This window comes from Scleropages formosus, chromosome 11, assembly GCF_900964775.1.
Source record: "Scleropages formosus chromosome 11, fSclFor1.1, whole genome shotgun sequence".
In the NCBI taxonomy this organism is placed as follows: domain Eukaryota; kingdom Metazoa; phylum Chordata; class Actinopteri; order Osteoglossiformes; family Osteoglossidae; genus Scleropages; species Scleropages formosus.
Window position 1 is genome coordinate 3484714 of NC_041816.1, and position 20176 is coordinate 3504889.

A 20176-nucleotide genomic window follows, 5' to 3' on the forward strand; every position below is an offset into this window, starting at 1 on the left:
GCATCGATTCATTCAACAGAGTTGAGACCCCGCAGATTTTTGGCTTACGTACAGGCCTTGCTGGTGCTCAGCGCTTGGTTTCTCTCCTATGCCTAATTGTCCATGGTCGCCCCTTGACCCTTGGGGTTGCAGTGACCATGCAGTGTTTGTTGGAGGAAGCTCACTCTCCCAGAAAGCCTTTCCTAAAACACGCTGCCAACTATGGCAGACAAATAAGTCGTCATTTTTTGGTGAAATTTTCATGGTTTTCATGGCTTCGTTCAATTGACTTTGAATTTCTAACACGGGGAGAAGCTTATTCCGTACGGGCGGAGCTGGATTTCAACTTACGCTGAAATGCGTAGCTTAGGCACTGCTCCTGAGCCACTGTACCTCTATTTTTGTTATAAATGGTTCCAAAGTGGGCAAGAAGATAAATAAAATTCCGTGTACCAATATTAACTCTTTTTGGAACTTGCTGTTATTTTTAAAAAATTTATTCGTTTATTTGTTGCTTATTTTCACCAAACCGACAGTGTTAGGTTACTGTACAAACACACAAGTCCCCAACTGCAGCTGCAATGTCCTTTGTTTATGATCGATCCTACTTCACTATGTACCTACACACGTTCTGCGTCGCTAAGCATCTAGGTACCACACAGAACCTTGAGAGTGAGACTGTACTGAGAGCTCATCGCCTTCCGACTGTACTCCTCCTTCAGTTGGCATGTTCTCCTCTCTGTGCTGCTGCCCGCCTTCCTGTCACTAATGGGGCAGGTAAAATTCTCCATTGCATATGTTGTTTCAAGGTGATATAAGATAATAAAAGTCCCATGTAGAACTGGCATATCCCAACCAGGGTGTTCCCTGGAACATGTCCTGTTTCCAGAATACTTTCTGCAATACTGCAACCCTGCGTAAGACAAAACAGTTGGTGGAAAGGGAATAAATTAATAAAAACCTTACAGCATTTTTTTCATTGTTGCCTTTTCTGAGCTTTTTTACAGGATGTAACTTGTGAATTAATGATGTCTGTATTGTCTGTATTATTCAGCTGATATTGATTGTGGTGTCGTGGTTGAATCTCCAGTTATGAACACGTTTTGAGTTAAGAACATATTTGCAGACCAAATTGTGTTAGTTGACAACCCAGTGTACAAACATTCTTCTAACAACACACATTCTATGTTGCTAAGCAACCAAGTAACCCAAACATTCTGTTTGTACTTTTGCATTTGCATGACTCGTAGACTTTTGATGGGAACTCTGAATACAGAATACTTGTCCTCACCCAGTGATCCAACCAACAAGGATTTTTAATTTAACAAAATGAAAAACAAATTTACATGACAATTTTTTTTCTTGCACAATTATTTACACTGATTTTCTTGGTGGCTGCTGTAATAACTCCTTCATTGTGTGGGTAAACTCCGCTAATTTGCTAACAGTACCTCACCATATACAGGATTGCATTTAGATAAATGTGCTGCTTAACAAGAGGCCCCTCGCTGGTGTGCTTAACGCATGGTTTTGAACAGATTTAAACATCTTCGATGCTTTGTTACCCACAGTTATTCTACTTTTAGGATTATTTGAACAACTCTTTATATTGTGCCAGCGAAGTAATCCCCTTATAAAATGAGTATTTCTTTGTCTGAGACCATTGTGTGACCCTTAGGAACACCCTGGTGACCGTAATAGTCGCGACAGTTGTTTAGGGAAACACTCAAAGTCTTAAACTTACGTAAAATATGAGTGTAAACTGTGAAGTATGTGCCCCTTAGTTTACCACAAATTGGTTATTTAATGAGAAACAATCTTTCTTATCTGACATTGAGTAAAGGAAATTGTGTGTAGTAGAAAAACGGAAGTGGCACCGGTGCAAAAAAAAGTGAAGCCCAAGATGCATTGGTTAAACCAGGTAGGTATGTAGAATCAGGAGTAAATCATTATCATTTATTCATTTTATAGTTTTAAGATTTAGATTTTCTATGCTTTTTCAATATTTTATACAAGAATAATGTCCTTCCCAATAAGATTCACATACTTTCAGGCAACACTGTGTAGTACTTTGATCAAGAATACAACCGCAGGAGTGGGGATTGGAACCGAATCGCTAGGTGATGGGTGTAGCCACTATGCTATGTGCTGTTAAAAGCCCTTTTTTGGTCGGCACATTAAATCGCTCTTATTTTGAATCAATAATAAATAATAAACTTCAGTTCCACTCAACACGATTAAGTCTGATGTGAAGAGTTTCCTATTTGGGACACTTCCAAAGGCCTCGAGGTCAGACACTGCAGATGACACACAGTGGCTGAAGACGAGTTTTTCCTGTTCTCAAATTCTTTGGCCCGCGTGTTGTTTTTGAGGCATGTCGAGTTGTCCGGCTTCCCTCGGCGTCACCGGCCTTTGATGTCTGAAGGGATGCCGTGGAATCGCACCGAGGGATATCCGATGAAAGCACAGGATGACACTTGGCTGACCGCTAGAACCTTGAAGTAGATGCTGGAGCACCACATAGCTGCCAAGGCTGTTAAAAAGTACAGCTACTACTAGGTCGGTGTTTTTGGTGTAGATGGCATTATGAATTTGTTGTCATGCAGTGGTTTTGGTGGAGTGGCGCCTTTACGGGTTTTGATACCAAGTCTTGTGCAGCAGCACACTTGGACCTACGATTCAAATCCTAGCCCGGTTGACCAGCTCGGCACTATCCCACCAACATGGTTCAGCTCACACAGGCTCTGTGCTTGAGTCTGAGTGGACTTTCTCTAAACAGGTGCTGGGTATACACACCAAATGAGAGGTTTGTCATCCTTACATGTGCAAAAAGAGTGTTGGCATTGCCCACCATTTTCATTACATGGAACATGATTCATATCTTAATTTTTACATTATGTGCCAGTTCAATTCCATATTGGACAGCTGGTAGTGTAGTGGCTAGAGCTACTGCTTTTGGACCCAAAGGTTGCAGGTTTGATCCCCACATCTGGCTGTAGTACCCTTGAGCAAAGTATACACACACACACACACACTCTCTGAACCGCTTGTCCCATTCAGGGTCACGGGGAGCCAGAGCCTAACCTGGCAACTCAGGGCGTAAGGCTGAAGGGGGAGGGGACACACCCAGGATGGGGCGCCAGTCCATCACAAGGCACCCCAAGCGGGACCTGAACCCCAGACCCACCGGAGAGCAGGACCTGGTCTAACCCACTGCGCCCCCCTTGAGCAAAGTACTTACCCTAAAATTGCTCCAGTAAAACTTACCCAGCTGTATAAATGGGTAAATGATTGGAAGTATGTAATAATTGTGACTTTAACATTGTAAGTCGCTTTGGAGAAAAGCGTCAGCTAAATGAGTAAATGTATTATACCACCCTGGCTCATCAAGCTATGAATGGCCACATTCAAGTTTTTGAGCGTTTTCTGGTTCATTTATATTTGATGGTATTTTCTAAAATGTGTGCACACGCACACACATTCTAAAACCACTTGTTCCATCCGGGGTCCCGGGGAGCCAGAGCCTAACCCGGTAACACAGGGCGTAAGGCTGGAGGGGGAGGGGACACACCCAGAACGGGACACCAGTCCGTCACAAGGCACCCCAAGCGGGACTCGGAACGGTTCAATTTTCAAATCATTTGTTTTGTTCTGGAATAAGCATGACCTGTGTTTAACCTCCGAGCCAATAGATGGCAGTAAAGCACACTTACACAGAATAGGGGCACCTTAACGAGAAGTTTTGATTTGCTATTGTTCAAATATGTAGTCATCTTTTATAAAAGCATAGTACTTTTACCAATATACTTCATTACTCAGGAATATGGAATGCATGTAGTTAAATGTCAAAACAGAATGCCAGGTGTTCCCTAGGAACACAGAATGTTTGCAGTTTGAAGAGAACCCTCCTGTACGAGAGTATAAAAGGAGAATGTAGTGCGGGGGGGACCAGGATTCTTTATGACAACACAACAGAGTCCAGCGACTTCTATCTAATACGCTGTCAGTCTCAAAGCTCTTAGTGCAGCGAGCGTTGAAGCTGCTGCTGCAGTCGTCCAGAGGTCGGATGTCTCGATGGGTCGGTGCGGGACTGAGGGCACAGTGATGGGGGCACAGAAAGCAGGGAGCACAATGGAAACTGCTGAGCTGGAGTGGAATTAAACAGCCGTGCGGCAGAGACCATCGCTGAGCGCGGGGCCGGGGGGCCCGACGGCTAGGACAACAGCGGAGGGTCGCACACGTCCAGCTGAAGCAGTGCTGTAAGAGGATGGAAAGATAAGACGTGAGGTTTCCCAGCAGTGTCCTCGCTGGACAGATGAACTCCCAGAAAGAAAGAAAAAATTTTAGGAAGTTGGTAAGCTTAATTTAAAAAAAAAAACTAAAAATGCAGAAACTTTAATGCTTTTGAGTTTTGTATTGTGGGGTGGGGGGGGGGTGCTGCTCTCCGGTGGGTCTGGGGTTTGAGTCCGGCTTGGGGTGCCTTGCGGCGGACTGGCGTCCCGTCCCGGGGATGTCCCCCCCCCCGTCCAGCCTTGCGCCCTGTGTTGCCGGGTTAGGCTCCGGCTCCCCGCGACTCCGTATGGGACAAGCGGTTCCAGATGATGTGTGTGTGATTGTCAAAGTGGGAGTCTAGATTAATAACAGAGTTAGGGTTTTCCACTAGAAAAGTTCATTCTAATAATTTGCTTGATTTGATCACCTTTTCAGCACTTTTTAGATGGTGTATTAGAACATTTTCCGCTAAATATGATAAGCTTTTGCCATTGTGCTGTATTTACTATAATGGGTCTTGCCACTGCGATCCGGGGGCAAAAGGGGATGAATGTCAGATCTCCACGTAAGAGCTCAAGGGACAAAGTACGTATGTGCGTGTGCGTGTGTCTGTGCACTGTCAGCGAGCGTTGTGGGAATTGTGGCGCTGTGGCTTGGTTTACTGCTCTCTGCAGTGGCACCATAACTGAAGGGAATTGTTCTACCAATACACAGTAATGTTGGCTTTCTTCATGTGGAGTCATTTCCTTCACCTCTCCCGTTTCAGATTGAGGCTGCTACAGAAACTGAGTTTTTCTACAGAATGTATTCTATTTCAGCTTTTATTCTTTGGCTTTTCTCTGCTGGGTCCTTGGAGCTCTGGTTATGATGTTGGATCTTCCTCCGAAAGCTGTCCCGTGTGCCATCTCAACTGTGACCGCCGGTGCTCTCACTGCACCGGGACACATGCTGCTACCCCTGGCACTAACGTCTCTGTGCGCTCCCCCCTCACCCGCAGGCGTGCCACACTGGGATGCGTGCTTACATCCGCAAGGACTCCGGGGGTGGCTCCCAGGCCGAGCACAGCTGTATGCGCACGTACTTCTTCAGCGCCGACACCCAGCAAGACATGAACGGCTGGATCCGAGCCATGAACCAGGCAGCCCTCGTGATGGATGCCCCTAGAGAGAGGAGGTCCGTTTCCACCCCACAGCCCCTGTGTCTTCGTGTGGGACGGTACTATCTGTTCCTGCGTTGCTTATATTTACATTTATCCATTTAGCTAACACTTAGTGGCTTACAGTGTTTTACTCATTTATACAGCTGGGTAATTTTGTTGGAGTAAGGGAGGGGGTATGTACCTTGCCGAAGAGCATTACACCTAGAGGTGGGTTTCAAACCTGTGACCTTTGGGTCTACAGGCCACACCTCTTACCACTACACCACCAGCTGCTGCTGCTCTTTCTGAAATGAATATATTCATCATAATTTGCTCCATCCATCTCAATTTGGGAGTCAAAATATGACTATAATTCTCAGTCATCTGTGAATTCCCACTGGCAGAAATCCTGCTTTGAGTTTGGGTAATTTTGCGGCTCGGCACAGCTGTGTTTGTTGAGACTTGGTCCCGAGCCCCCTGCCAGAACTGTCTCGATATACCACCCCCTTTTCGTTAGAAACGCCGATTCAGTGTGACTCATTTTCTTCCATTCAATCCATCATGACCATCATTGCATTTCTTGCCAGATTCGCAGTTATACATCAGCTATTCAAGTAATGTGTACCAACAAAAACGTTTCCGGTAGCAAAGCTGAGATGTTCGTTATGCGTCGATGGTTGCGTTTGTAAATAAAGCTCTTAATCTGTCGTTCACACACTTCTGTACTTTCTCAGGAAAAAAAAAATTGTAAATGGTTGATGTAAAAAGCTAAGCTGTCTGACCACATTTAGTCCAGTTACATTTATTTAGCAGATGCTTTTCTCCAAAGCAACTTCCAATGAACTCTATGTAGTGTTATCAGTCCACACACCGCGGTGACTTACACTGCTAGATACACTACTTACAATAGGTCACTTATCCATACATCAGTGGAACACTCTCTCTCTCTCTCTCTGTCACTCACCCACTATGGGGGAACCTGAACAGCATGTCTTTGGACTGTGGGAGGAAACCAGAGCACCGAGAAGAAGCCCATGCAAACGCCACACAGACTGAACGGGGATCAAACCCATGTCCTTTCAAACCACCCAGGCGCTGTGCCACCGTGCCACCCTTTCTTAGATATATGTAATCTATCTCCTACATCATTAGATGTAGGACTCAAAAGACCTGCATCTAATGATTGGCTGCTCCTGCTATAGTACCTTGAAGAAATGTTCTTGCTTACACATGACCCTGCTGTGGAAATGGGAATAAAAGGGAAAATTATTGTTAAATAGAAATATAATGGTAATAATCACCACCTTGGTGATGAGACCTGTCATGTTTCACATTTACCCTTTGGAGGGCTTTCAGTATGTTTCTATGGGATCACGTGATTTTTTTTTGAAGCGTTACCCTCAAGAGAAGCCAATGGGCTGAGTCCGGGACTGACAGCCTGTCTCCTAGATTTATGGCCATTTTCAGGCTCCATTTCTAAGGTTCATTGGTTGTGTAAACGGTTAGGATATAAATGGGAGGTGTCTGCACCGAGAGTGGCGAAATGTGTGACCCATCCCAATGATGTGCCAAAGGCATTCATTGTCGTCCTAATAATTTTGTATCTCCAAAGAGTGAAAAATTCAGTTCAATTTCAGTTTTTGGCTCAAATTCCTCAACAGGTTTCCTCCCACGTCACATGGATGGACATTTCTGAGAACTCTGTGTGTGTGTGTGTGTGTGTGTGTGTGCGCGTGCCATATTCCTGAAAAATTACAATGTATTCACTAACTTTTGATCACCTGTCATGTAGCCCTGGGGGGTTTAACACAGAAGAGATTGTGTATAAGCAAATTCATAATTGCATATCTGCTTTGCATAATTGCATAGCTGATGGATAATTCCATGTATCAATTTCATTACTTTAAGACCTGAAAGGCTCATCTATTCCTAATATTTTTCGCATGCAGGGTCAAAATAGACTTGATTGTTAACCAGAAAGGCAGCAGCAGCTTGTTTATGAAAAACATTGACCTTGATGTCAGTTTTCACATGTTGTAGTAACGATAAAATGAATCGTGGTATTTGTAGTACTGCTGAACACAGTGGACTGGCTTTGGACGCTGGGGGACACTATAGTTGCATGGCTACAGTTTGTCCTCCATTTTTCAGTAAGTATTGTTAATCATTTAAGGGTAATGGTTCAATTTCAGTCTGATGTTCTACTTGGGTGGGGGGGTGCGGTGGCGCAGTGGGTTGGCCTGAGTCCTGCTCTCTGGTGGGTCTGGGGTTTGAGTCCCGCTTGGGGTCCCTTGCAATGGACTGGCGTCCTGTCCGGGGTGTGTCCCCCTCCCCCTCCAGCCTTTCACCCTATGCTGCTGGGTTAGACTCTGGCCCCCCCCCGTGACCCTGTATGGGACAAATGGTTCAGACAATGTGTGTATTCTACTCATGTCAGATGGTACACTTGGGCATTTGTACTATTTAACTGAGAGTATCTACACAACTTTCACACCACAGGGACTTCCGCTTTGCCGATGACCTTTTATCGTTTTCTCATTGTCATTGTTCTCTGCGCATTAACACTTTCAGTGCTGGAAAGAAATTAATACATTTTTTAATCAATTATTAACTTGAACCTCTCTAGTAGCTGACATGTGCGCAGTTGATAAGAAAAGGCACTTGACTCCGAAGCAGGTTCGACCGCATTCTGTTTGGTATCTAAATGGACTTCTCGCGCCATCTCTGTTGTTGCCTTCGAGCGTGACGGTCGCAGGGTTCAGGTGTGGTCCCCTCTGTGGCTCTCGGTCACCTTGCTGTCCTTTCCCAGAGAGGGTGACAAGTCGGAGAAGCGGGCGGAGACTTTGGAGCGACAGGCGGGCCCGCAGACCAACCACATCAGCAGCTACGGCAGGAGCGCGTCCCAGCCGGAGGGCCTGCATCGGCTGGAAAGCGCGGAACGGCCCGACGGCGCGCCCTTCGGCACGGGGAAGCCCGAGGAGGGCCGCAAAGAGAGGGAGGTTGGCGGCCAGGCCAGATCTCCTGCCATCGTCGTGGACCCGGGAGGTCTTTCCACGGACTCGGCCGCCCCCAAAGCGACGCCGCCCGTGCACGTGAGCCGCCTGTCCCCGGGCGTCCGGCGCTCCGAGCCGAACGGTCGCACGGCGTACAAGAGGGGCGTGACCCCGCGCCCGGACACGGAGAAGCAGGTGCAGAGGAAGAGCGCTCTGGCCCAGGTGGAGCACTGGGTGAAGGTGCAGAAGGGAGACCCCAGGAGGTCAGTGAGAAGGTCGTCACAAACGGGAATGTACGACACGGCACAGAATCGCAACAGTCGGTCACATTCTCTCTGTGAACACAGCTAAAGGGATGTGCAAATCACATGTCCAGCTGTTTTAAAAAGAACTGGTAACTCCTAGTGTGACTGGAAAGCGCCAGCATGTTAGCAGTGTATTGTGTTCGTACTGCCGGATTGTGTTGTCAGGATCGGTGTCGTCATGCTCACGGATTGAAGGACAACCCTCCCGGGAAATAAATCTGCGCGATTTTTGTCCACAAATCCAGCTCATCAATCAGTAACTATGCTTAACCTTACATCGGCTCCCAAATGCCACGGCACCTTCTGTACCACTGGTGTCGGTCATATAATCAGAGCGCCCCCTGCTGGTGCTAATTGCCAAACCTGAAAACACAAGGACTCACTTTAAAAGCAAAAAGAGAAGCAATTCCTAGCTAATCAGAATAAAGTGGGCGTGGTGGCTTTGACCGGGTCCCGGTCTCCGGTGGGTCTGGGGTTCGAGTCCTGCTTGGAGTGCCTTGCGATAGACTGGCATCCCATCCATGGTGTGTCCCCTCCCCCTCCAGCCTTGTGCCCTGTGTTGCCGGGTTAGGCGCCGGCTCCCTGCGACCCCGAATGGGACAAGCGGTTTCAGCCGATGTAATCGAAATAAAGCGTTAATGTGACACCATTCTCTGAGCCAGAATGTCAGCTCTGCATGATAATGTTCCACTTAGAGCAGGGTATTTTTACTGTTTTGTTCAGGCGAGTACCTTGATCAAGCGTTCTGCAGCAGGAGTTCAACCCCTCAATCTTCTGATCGCGAGACAGTTTTAACCGCTATGTCACCTTCTTTCCCAATTATTTCATGTTTTATAGACATTGATTTACAGTTACTCGTTTGATCGATGGGGCTGACAGAAGCTCCACTGATGGTCGACTCTGCAGTAAAACTGGGTGAAAGCTGTTCCCCTTTTCTAGCCTTTCTCCATCCGAGCACACTCTTCCCCGACGGACCCCGCCTACGCAGCCCAAGGCCTACCAGTCCTTGCCAAAGACGTCCCAGCACGGCCCGGCTGGGTGCTCGTCACCCGTGCCCCGCAACCTGCCCAGCGATTACAAATATGCGGCGGACCGCGTGAGCCACTTGCGCATGTCGGCGGACGAGCGTGTCGCCACCAAGGAGGGCACCGTGTGGCAGCTGTACGAGTGGCAGCAGCGGCAACAGTTCCGTCACGGCAGCCCCACGGCGCCGCTGTACGCCGACGCCTCTGCCTTCCGCATCACGCTGGAGGTGCCCCGCTCCATGTCGGTGCCGCCCTCTCCCTCGGACATCCCGCCACCGGGGCCCACCATCAAGGTCCTGTCCCCCCGTCGGCCTCACGTGCCTGCTAACCGAGTGACGGTGCGGCCGGTGGATGAGGCGTCGGCAGTGGGGGTCCCGGCCTCCGTCTCCCCCCGGCACATGTACCCTCAGCACTCCAGGGTGAGCAGCGGTACAGTGTACCTTTCAGCTCAACACTTTAAAAATGAGCCAAGTACATTTTCTCTCATGATTGCTGCTGTTGCTCAGGTGATTGTTTATCCAAAGTCAACCTGCTGTACACAGTGGGTTTGGCCTGTGCCTGCTCTCTGGTGGGTCTGGGGTTCGAGTCCCGCTTGGGGTGCCCTGCGACGGACTGGCGTCCCGTCCCGGGGATGTCCCCCCCCCCCCCCCGTCCAGCCTTGCGCCCTGTGTTGCCGGGTTAGGCTCCGGCTCACCGCGACCCCGCTCGGGACAAGCGGTTTCAGTCAATGTGTGTGTGTGTGTGTGTGTGTGTGTGCAGCCTACTCTATCTGACCCATTAATACACACCTGGGTGTTTTTGCAATTTAGCAGTTACTGAACTCGGGAGTACTGCAGCCTGGGATTTGAACCAACACCCCTCAGGTGCAAAGTCAGTGCCTGCCATGCATAGCAGAAAAAGTGAAGTCGGCCTCCACCTTATGAATATAATTAGTTTCTGACGGAACACTTTTCAAGGTTTTTACATCTTATAAGGATGTTATTACCATTAGTTGGAATGGTAAAAAATTTTTAATGCACCAAAACTGACACCCATTTATGCTGAAGTATCCCAGTCCAGTTATAATGGACAAAATTACTCCGATGACACGTGATCATAACAGTGCAGTTTCTTTTCATTAATTGCTATATAATATTTTTTGCTGTCTACATGGGCTCGTTCAGCTCTTCCGTACTTATTCCCAAACACACTGTTACACTCCGGTGTTTGCGCACTGATTCAGCATTAATACAAGGAAGAAAGTAAATACGAAAGACATCGGTGAAAAGGGTTTACGTGAATTCACACTGAGAAAAAAGGTGACTTGCTTGGACAGTCCGAATGGGGGACGCGATTACTGAGGTTATTCATACGTGAAACTAGGGGACAAGGCGTGATGGACGTAAATGTAGCACAAGCTGAAAAACACGGTCAAGAAGGCAACGTGGCGGTGATGGTCTCGCACCACTCGGCTCATGGAGATCAGTCCTCGTAAAGCTAAAGAAATTCTTCACAGGTCAAAACTGGGGTGTTTCGTTGAATTTGTGTAACTCGAACGGGAGTATCTCGGGGATGTTACCGTATTACTGTGTCCCCACCCTCTACCTGCGGTCCACGGTGGTCACACGTGACGGCGTGTGGGAGAACGCGGCAGACCCCCACAGCGATACACCCAACAGGGACACTGCTCACACCAGAGCCGGGATGCTCCTACACCCGAGTCGGTGGCTTTCACATTGAGAGGCTCCATTTCTCCAGTCGGCAATTTTGTCCAAGGCATCTTACAGCGTTGCATGATGTTGGGTAAATCATTGCCAATGATTTACCCATTTGTACAGGTGGGTCTTTTTTAGTATCTCTCATAAGTACAAAAGAGAGATACACGTTGGCTCAAGCTGCTTGTTTGAGCAGGGTCGTGGTGAACCGGAGCCTAACCCGGCAACGCGGGGCGCAGGGCTGGAGGGGGGACACCCAGGACAGGACGCCAGTCCATCGCAGGGCACCCCAAGCGGGACTCAAACCCCAGACCCACCAGAGAGCAGACACGGGCCAAACCCACTGCACCAGCGCATCCCCAGCACATCCCCACCACATGTCCAGGAGAGAGCGGGATTTAAATCGAGAACCTTCAGATCCTGGATGATAAATTAACAAAACAATGTAATTTAATTGCAAAAACACCCTTGTTTTCCCTTTGACACGCCTCTAATGAGGATCACAAGTAGCGATGCGGCCGTAACGGTGTTTTTGATGAGTTATCCGAGTGCTTCGGGAGCTTTTTCTCACATCCCGGCCCCTGAAAGCTCGTTTGCTCTCTTGCCGCCAAACATGCATTTCTGTTTTGCTGTATTGTGTACCTCTCTGGACGTACGGAACTGCGTGTGTCCAGGGACTCAAACTGCTGTGGGGTTCGTTCCAACCAATGTGGGGACATTGCAGGAATACGTGATCTATGATTTCTGTTTAAAAAAAAAAAGCATCAACCAGCAGTGGAGGTCTGAGAATAACAGCCTTGTGCTTTTTTTTTTAACTAGCAGCGGGTTTATTAGAGGCTAATGACTGATGATCTGTTTTGATTACTGCCATACTGTACTTGATTGTACAAAAAAAGTAGAATCTATAAGGCCTTGTCGCAGTTAAGAAAGCAAGGCTGATGGAAATGGACAGAGCATCAAAACAATGAAACTGAAAAGTTTGCTCCATTAAAAAGGCCAGTTATATGAATGGGTCAAATAGCATAAGCAACATATTGTTGTTGTTTTCGGTGTTGTTTTAGTCTTCCAGATACGGCAGGTATGGAGTTGTGTTCCTGCTGTTAGTAATAATTTACATTGAAACAGTTTTTTTTCTCCCCCCCCCCCCGCAACAGACGACCCCCACAGACAGGCGGTCAGTACCACCCATGGGTTACATGACACACACAGTCAGCGCACCCAGTTTGCACGGGAAAACGGTAAGATCGAAACTCCACCTGTCCATCAGTGTAATCATTAACCGACGTGTTGAGTCATAAAAGTAACGTATGCATTTTTAAAATGCCAGCACAGCTGCTTGAGTCCTATCGCACAGCTACCTGAGCATTTTACGCAACTTGCTTCATTTCCAGGCGAGCGTGTGGCGTAAACCTGTCGGCACAGGGATTTTCTCTCGTGGCATAATTTGGCTTTCTGAGAAAAATGGCTCGATTATGGGGGATGATGAGGAGAATCTGCCGTTACTGGCCCGGCTTCCACGTTCCTGCCATCTGTCGCCCCCTGCGGTGCAGGTGTGGTATTGCAGGCTGTGAATGAAAAGCTGCCCTTTCTGCCCCCTTCCGTGGCCGCGCAGCCGGAGGAGCTGACCCTGCTCCTGGTCCAGCTCGGGAGGCGCCAGGCCGAGATGGCCGGCATGCGCGGGGATCCGCTAGCCCTGCTGCGGCTGCGCGGCGGCCCTAAAGCCCTGGTAACCCCGCCTCCCTGGCCCGAGCTCGTATGCATTTGCTCCGTCTTCCTCATGCAGTTGATCTGCTCTTTGTTGGCATGAGGCCACGAGACCATTGCATCATCAGCTCACCTTGAGGCAGAGCTGCAGTGCCGACCGTCCGCACGCCGATCTCCTGCTGCTTCCACCGATTTCGTTGCCGTTTGCCAAACTGCCGGGAACTGCTGTAGCGAGCGTGAGCCCGGAAGGGATGCCGTGGAGAAGCTCTGCTTTCGTTTGCATCTTTGCTCTGGCTGGTTTGTCAAATGGGGGGGGGGGGGGGGGAATGCATAAAATTTTACAAACATGAGCTGCAGTTTGTGCTTTTTGGGCTAAATCAGCGAAGAGGGCTGACGTGATGCATGCAAGAGCTTTTTTGGTTAATACAAAGCTTTAAGACCCTCATACATTAGCAGCTTGATACTCAGTAATAATTTAGATTATAGTGACTCAAAGTTTTGTATTTCAAAAAAGACGACACGTTCTTGCGCCTGCAGGGCACTTGTAATAGCGTCCAGGCTTTATCGGTGCTGATCTGAGGGGTGTGGGGGGGGGGGATGCTGTCCTCTGCATAATTAAATGGATTATTTGAGCTCTTTTTTATATGGAAGCAGGATAATTTTCTTACTAGAATGAATGCCAATTCCAAAGAGATGTTACAGTAACATTTGCTGTGATTTATGGCCCCATCTGCGGTTCTGCAGTGACAGCCAGGTAAGGCTCTACTGTTGGTCTGTCCCTCTTCATGTCACATGATCCCTCCCTCCTCCCTTGAAGGCGGACGACACCTACCTGCAGCTGAAGTCGGACCTAGAATATCTGGACCTGAAGGTGGGTTCTTCCAAACCCCCCTGCCCACTGACACCCTTTACACCCAGTGAATCGTTTATGGCCGGCGCGCCAGCTCAGCATCACGGATCTTTGCTGGTTGATTGTGGGACTGTCGTGTAAGAAAGGAGCTCTGTCGAGTGAGCTCGTTCAATGGGAGCGCCCCTGCTCCATCGCTGTCGTTCACGGGTAAGGTGTGTTGACGGCCGAGAGGGATTCAGTGGAAATTATTCCCTGTGGGGCAGTAGGTGGCGTAATGGTTAAGAGGTGTCACCCTGCAGTTGGAAGAACTTGCCTTTGAATCCCAAACCCTGCTGAAGTCCCCTTGATCAAGGTGCTTGAAACAAAAAAACAGTAAAAATGAACATAAATGAATACCGATTTCTCTATGATGGATTATTTCTGTTATGGATGGACAGAATTTGTCCGCTGTGCTTTTAATAAATCTTGCTGGTGGTTCCACAGTTTTCTGCTCTGTCTCGTGTTCATGCTGCCATGGGGCATGAAGGCAGTTTGGCCTTTTTCAGCCAATTTTACATCATTTAATAGAAAATATTTACAGTTATTCTCGATGTGTCTTGCGCCTATGTTGTTACTGACTGCATCAGCTCATCAGTTCGTTTGCGACATATCCAATTCCCTTCGCTTGACATATGTAACTGACGCAGTGTCACATGTACGCGTGGCGGTTGTGCGGCATATTATTTTCTGCAAGATTAAAGGATCGAGAGCGTTTGCCGGAGTAGAACTAATATATGGTTAATGGAGTTTAGGGTTTTTACTCAAATTGTTATGTATTTTCTTCAGTTTGCGCCAAGCGTAGCTTTTCCCCCCCATTAAAATTGTTTATTGCATGATGCCTCCGTTTACATTACCAGCGAGCTCGCTGCTACCGCACCTCCCCATCAAAGCTGTTTGCGGCCCGGTCCAAATTTCCTGAGAGTCTCGGCCGTTTTTCAGTTAATTAATAAAAATGTTCAAACATTTGTGACTTCCTTTAGGTGATGGGGCGCGAAATTTTGAAAGACAAATCGGCGAGGCCTGTCAAAGTAGCGGAAAGCGACGTCGACGTAAGTACGGAACCACAAACTTCTTTTTACGCAAAGTTGTCTTCAAGTACGAAAAGAATCGCGGTGTCGGAGTGTGAATGAGAAACTTTTCGCTCGGCGGTTACGGGGGTGAACTCGAGCACGAAAACAAACTTGGAACAGAGGCGCCGCTGGATAATCTTGACGCCTTTTGCGGAGTTATGAAAGATTGAGCAGGCTTTAAACAAGTGCATCAGCTTAAAGAGAAAAATACATGCTGTGTGATTTTTCATATTTTTAACTCTTAAATTTTTCAGTTTGATATTTTTCATTCAGTTTTCATTTAATTTTATTTATGCTATCCTAAATTACTTGAAAGTCTAGGCATTTCATCTGTGACGTTGTTAACAACTTGGAAGGAGCCGCTGTCAGGTTTGTCTGAAAGATGAATATTTAATGTAATTAAAACAACAATGTGGTGAAATGCACACTGTTAAATTATTAATTTCGCAGGATGGTAAACAGCTCCCGGGGGGGGAAGCACTTGCTGTGCGAGTGACAGAGGAATTGGCTCTGCTGCTTGTAGCTTTTTCTCTTTTCTCCTCAACATAGTTTTGAAACATCTAGAAAAATTATCTTTTACATTCAGTAATAAAAAAAATATTAAGAAGAAGGGTCACCCATGAGAAGATTGGCTGTTAAATCAGACACAGTTTGATCACATGGACAAGCTGGCATGTAAAGATCATTTTCAATGCAGTGTCTCGAAGTGTGAAGCACGGTGTGGTCAATTTGACCATTTGACCGCACTGGTGTGAATGGAGAAGATTTGACGGCTGCCAACACTTTTCCCTGCAGGTGAAGTTAAGCCGACTGTGCGAACAGGACAAGGTTCTCCAGGAGCTCGAATCTCGGATCCGTTCTCTGAAGGAGGATAAGGTATATGGAAAACGATCCATCGAGTTCCCAGAACCTCTGTCAACCTTGGGCCTCCGACCTGATGTAACACCTTGCTGAGATGGAATATATATGGATGGGGCCAGAAAGAGGCGTAGTAGTTAGAACTGTCGCCTTGGAATCTGAGGGTCCCTGATTTGAATCCCCACCTGTGGAGCACCCTTAGTCAAGGTACTTAGCCTGAATTGCTCCAGTAAAAGTGACCCAGCTATTGCAGAGAAGGGGAATGAAAAAGTTGATCTATCACTCTAAGTCACCTTGGACAAAGGAGTCAGATGAATAAACATTTGTAGAAAATGTTGACTTAGCTGGATTCTTCTAGTACAGAAAGTCGCACAAAGCCAGTTTGGCTACGTTTATTGGAAGTCAGTGGCACTGTGTAGCACGCCAGCCTGTATTCGTAACTGTGCTTTTTCCAGTGGTCCTCGTAACTCTCCCCCGATGCCTTGTTCAGGACAAGCTGGAGTCGGTGCTGGATGTGTCCCACCAACAGATGGAGCAGTACCGAGACCAGCCGGCGCACGCCGAGAAGATAGCCTACCAGCAGAAGCTTCTACAGGAGGATGTGGTGCATATCCGGGCCGAGATGTCCCGAGTGTCCACGGTGAGCCAGGCCGGGGATTCCCTCCTGTCATTCATCAGTTAACATTGTACTCTGTGTTGTGTTTTGATGGTGAATTTAAAAAAAAAAAACGTGTACAATACTTCATATCACTCCAGGGAGACAAAAACGTGTTTGGAATGTCTTCGCTGGCAGTGCATCCTTACAAGTGGTTGTGTCCTACAGGAGATGGAGAAAGCCTGGAATGAGTACAGCCGGCTGGAGAGTGACCTACACCAGCTGAGGGAGTCACTGCAGGACCAGATGCACCGCACCATCCTGTCTCAGGTGAGACCACCTTCTGCATCGCATGGGCAAACTGTAATGGTCTGGAGAAGATGACGTGCCAGGAGTCTTTTTCCGTTCTCTGGGGCAGCATTATTGGGACAGATTTGTTGATGGGAGGGTGTTCTAGCTCTCTAAAAGGTCTCCATTGGACACAGAAGTGGGCATTTGTGATGTCTTGACAGCAAGAGAAGGCTCAGATGAGGAAGGAGCTGTGGAGGATGGAGGACGTGATGGCGGGCCTGAGCTCTAGCAAAGCCATCTACAAGGTCACCGTAGACTCGGTGAAGAACCCAGGTGAGAATGACCAAGTTCCATGCTCCTACCTCCGTACACCGTGCTACTTGGGTACCAAAGGGAGGAGGATATAATGCATTGTCTTTGTGCTACCGTGTGTGTGTTGGTACAGAGAGGAAACTCGTGCCTTCCATATCAGCACCCTCAGTGCCTTCTCTGCCGGCGAGTGCACCGGTGGGAAAAACGAGGAGCCCCCTGCACAGCCCCCATCTCAGCCCCACGTGGCCAGAACCCCAGAGCCTACCTTCCCAGCAGCCGTTGCATCTGACACGCATGGACTCCGAGGTTTGTGTGTCCCACCTACCTGTGCCATCATGGGTGAGTGACTGTGTGGGACTACTCCGCCCTCCCTGGGTGATACGCAAATGTCGTACTCAGCACAGTGCACCATGGGATGTATGCATTTTGGATGTAGGCGGAGGACGACGCCCCTCCCAGACCGCCCCTGCCCCAACTTTACAGTCCTGAAGAGAACCCGCCCGCTGTGCCACCGCTCCCCAAGGAGGCCTCAGCTATCCGGCACACGTCCGTCCGGGGTCTCAAGCGCCAGTCCGACGAGAGGAAGCGCGACCGCGAGTTCGGCCAGTACATCAACGGGGACTACAAGGTGTGTCAGCAGACTGAATGACTGACATACGGAGAACCCAGTCGCCAACACTGCACTGCGTGCTAATTCAAAGTCATGGATTTACCCACAATGCAATGCGGACCTATTTGACTGTGTCCCAGGTGGAGCTAAGGTCATACGTGAGCGAACCGGAGCTGTTTGGTCAGACGGACACAGAGACGGTGGCACATGGGAACGGATACCAGACCCTGCCAAGCAGAGGTGAGTGAGAACCTCTTTTCTGCTGTGCTAAATGGTGTTCTGAAGCACACCGGGACCTCGACGTTACCTGGATTTCTCGCAGGGCTGGCAGGTTCCACCTCGAGACTGAACCAGTCCACCAACATCTCGTCATTCGTCACCCTTCGGAGAGGCGTCTCGGAGATCAGCTTCAAGGTGAGACCCGGGGTCATTAGAACAAACACACATAGACACGCGGTAGGACATGTCTTCAGGACATCATCCAGCACCATTTACTTCACACCCTTTTGCAGTTTGTTTTATACATGCTGAGTTCTTAAAAAACTGTGATTGAGGCTTCACTAGGGGCGTGAGACTTTGGGGAAACCTACAAATTACGATTTAACTATTATACTAGTTATTATCAGGTTTTATTATCCTCTTACGCTGTGCCCTAATAAACATGTACAATATGAAATTTATGCACTGAAGTTATGACGGGACAGCTGGTAGCGTAGTGGTTAGAGCTACTGCCGTTGGACCCAGAGGTTGTTGTTTTGATTCCCACTTAAGCTGTAGTACCCTTGAGCAAGGTACTTACCTCAAATTTGTCCAGTAAAATTACCCAGCTGTATAAATGTGTAAATAATTGTAAGTAACTTCACATTGTAAAACGTTTTGGAAAAAAGCATCAGCTAAATGAATTAATCTAAATGTAAAACGTCTACACACAGCTGGCTCCGTCTGTTATGAAATGTTGAATTTCTAAAAATGCATCCTTTTCCAGGTCATTTATTTAGTAAAATCTCAAACTGCAGAGCAAAAGCAACCCTTGTTTATATTCCCAGATGACAGATGGCAGTAAAAGAAAACCAAACGGGGCTGTGTGGCCGCATTAATTCAACTCGATGCTCGATTGTTTACCTCTCGTCTGGCGTTCACAAGGGTCGATGATCATTGACTAATCTTTTAACGTTTATGAGATCGGTTGATTGACAGTATTGAATAGGAGAACGGTTGTGTTCATAACCTCAGCTATACTAACTCATAAATTCAGGGATGTCTGTATTACTTACATTGGTTGACTTTCTGGTAAGTGACGTTTTAGTTATGAACAAATTTTACAGAGGACATCCAATACAGACTATGCTCATCAGGATCTAGTGTATGCCTTTTCTGCTTATTATTACATTTCCATTTCATTCTTTTTTGTGCATTCTGCAAATCCAGCCTCCTGCTCTGACTTTTGTTTGCTTCTGCTTTTAGTGCTTAGGGCCTCAGTGGGGTTTTTGCGTTAATGTGTGCCTGGTCCCCTGTTATCCATGACCAGGAAAGACCAAAGAGCGCCCTGGAGCGTCTGTACCCAGGGGAAGCGCACCATGGGGGTCGCATGAGCGCCGAGGAGCAGCTGGAGCGCATGAAGAGGCACCAGAAGGCTTTGGTTCGCGAGCGAAAGCGGAACCTCAGCCAGAGCGAGCGCCAGAGCACCTCGTCCCGCGCCTCTGCGGCCACCTCCTCCCGAACCCCCCCCACAGACCTGGGCTCAGTACGTTAGAACTTCCAAAAACACACAAAAACAAAATAATAATCCCCATGCCCCGACGATCACCTCTGGGGGTTTATCAGAGGTACCGTGTTAAAGAGGTGGTGTCCGGTGTGTAGCGTTGCAGCAATGCAGTGTGTTTAACTTGTCATTGTAGGACCTAGCAAGCTGCAGGTAAGTGGGTGTATGAGTGATGTCATCTGTGAGGAGAGTGGTACCCCAGGTCCGACAAATTACGTCTAGAAGTGATTTTCCATTGTATCAGCCTTGTTTTTTCCCCCTATTCCCCCATCACAGAGTAACAAAAGTGTGTGCAGCTTTGTATGAAATTTTACACTTGTATCATCAAAGACAAGTTTGTGCCAAGGCGAGTGTTAAAGGTGTGCAAAACAGCACTGTGCAGAAAATGTTTTATTTTGTCCCTTGATGAATGATGCGAAGGATTCAGAAGTCACGAGACGGAAACACCATTTATACTCGAATGAGGACTGGTTTGGTCCTGAAAGGAGCACAGTGTGTGTGTGTGTGTGTGTGTGTGTGTGTGTGTGTGTGTGTGTGTGTGTGTGTGTGTGTGTGTGTGTGTGTGTTACTGCACGTGCTCTTGACTCAATTTATATTTGAGTATATTTAATTTTGGCATTCGTTGACAGTGACTTCTCTATCTGGAGCAGTACGTTATGGCGTCAGTAAATGAAAGTGA

The 20176-nt window shown here is 47.8% G+C and overlaps 1 protein-coding gene across 10 annotated transcripts in view; it reads left to right on the forward strand.

Moving 5' to 3' along the window:
- The window catches only part of LOC108934644 (pleckstrin homology domain-containing family A member 7-like), an 86276-nt gene that overhangs the window by 60150 nt on the left and 5950 nt on the right, over nucleotides 1-20176 (forward strand). For 6 of the 10 annotated variants that reach the window (XM_018752611.2, XM_029256100.1, XM_029256103.1 and 3 more), the window contains 15 exons: nucleotides 5249-5466; nucleotides 8199-8645; nucleotides 9627-10131; nucleotides 12561-12644; nucleotides 13928-13981; nucleotides 14980-15048; nucleotides 15865-15945; nucleotides 16418-16567; nucleotides 16751-16852; nucleotides 17035-17146; nucleotides 17259-17464; nucleotides 17562-17753; nucleotides 17876-17975; nucleotides 18058-18149; nucleotides 19264-19479. In XM_018752611.2, the coding sequence (XP_018608127.2) occupies nucleotides 5249-5466; nucleotides 8199-8645; nucleotides 9627-10131; nucleotides 12561-12644; nucleotides 13928-13981; nucleotides 14980-15048; nucleotides 15865-15945; nucleotides 16418-16567; nucleotides 16751-16852; nucleotides 17035-17146; nucleotides 17259-17464; nucleotides 17562-17753; nucleotides 17876-17975; nucleotides 18058-18149; nucleotides 19264-19479 (2628 nt within the window). Of the gene's footprint in view, nucleotides 1-3949; nucleotides 4334-5248; nucleotides 5467-8198; nucleotides 8646-9626; nucleotides 10132-12560; nucleotides 12645-13927; nucleotides 13982-14979; nucleotides 15049-15864; nucleotides 15946-16417; nucleotides 16568-16750; nucleotides 16853-17034; nucleotides 17147-17258; nucleotides 17465-17561; nucleotides 17754-17875; nucleotides 17976-18057; nucleotides 18150-19263; nucleotides 19480-20176 lie in introns of those variants that run through there. The other 4 variants (XM_029256108.1, XM_029256101.1, XM_029256102.1 and 1 more) reach the window with 4 other exon arrangements.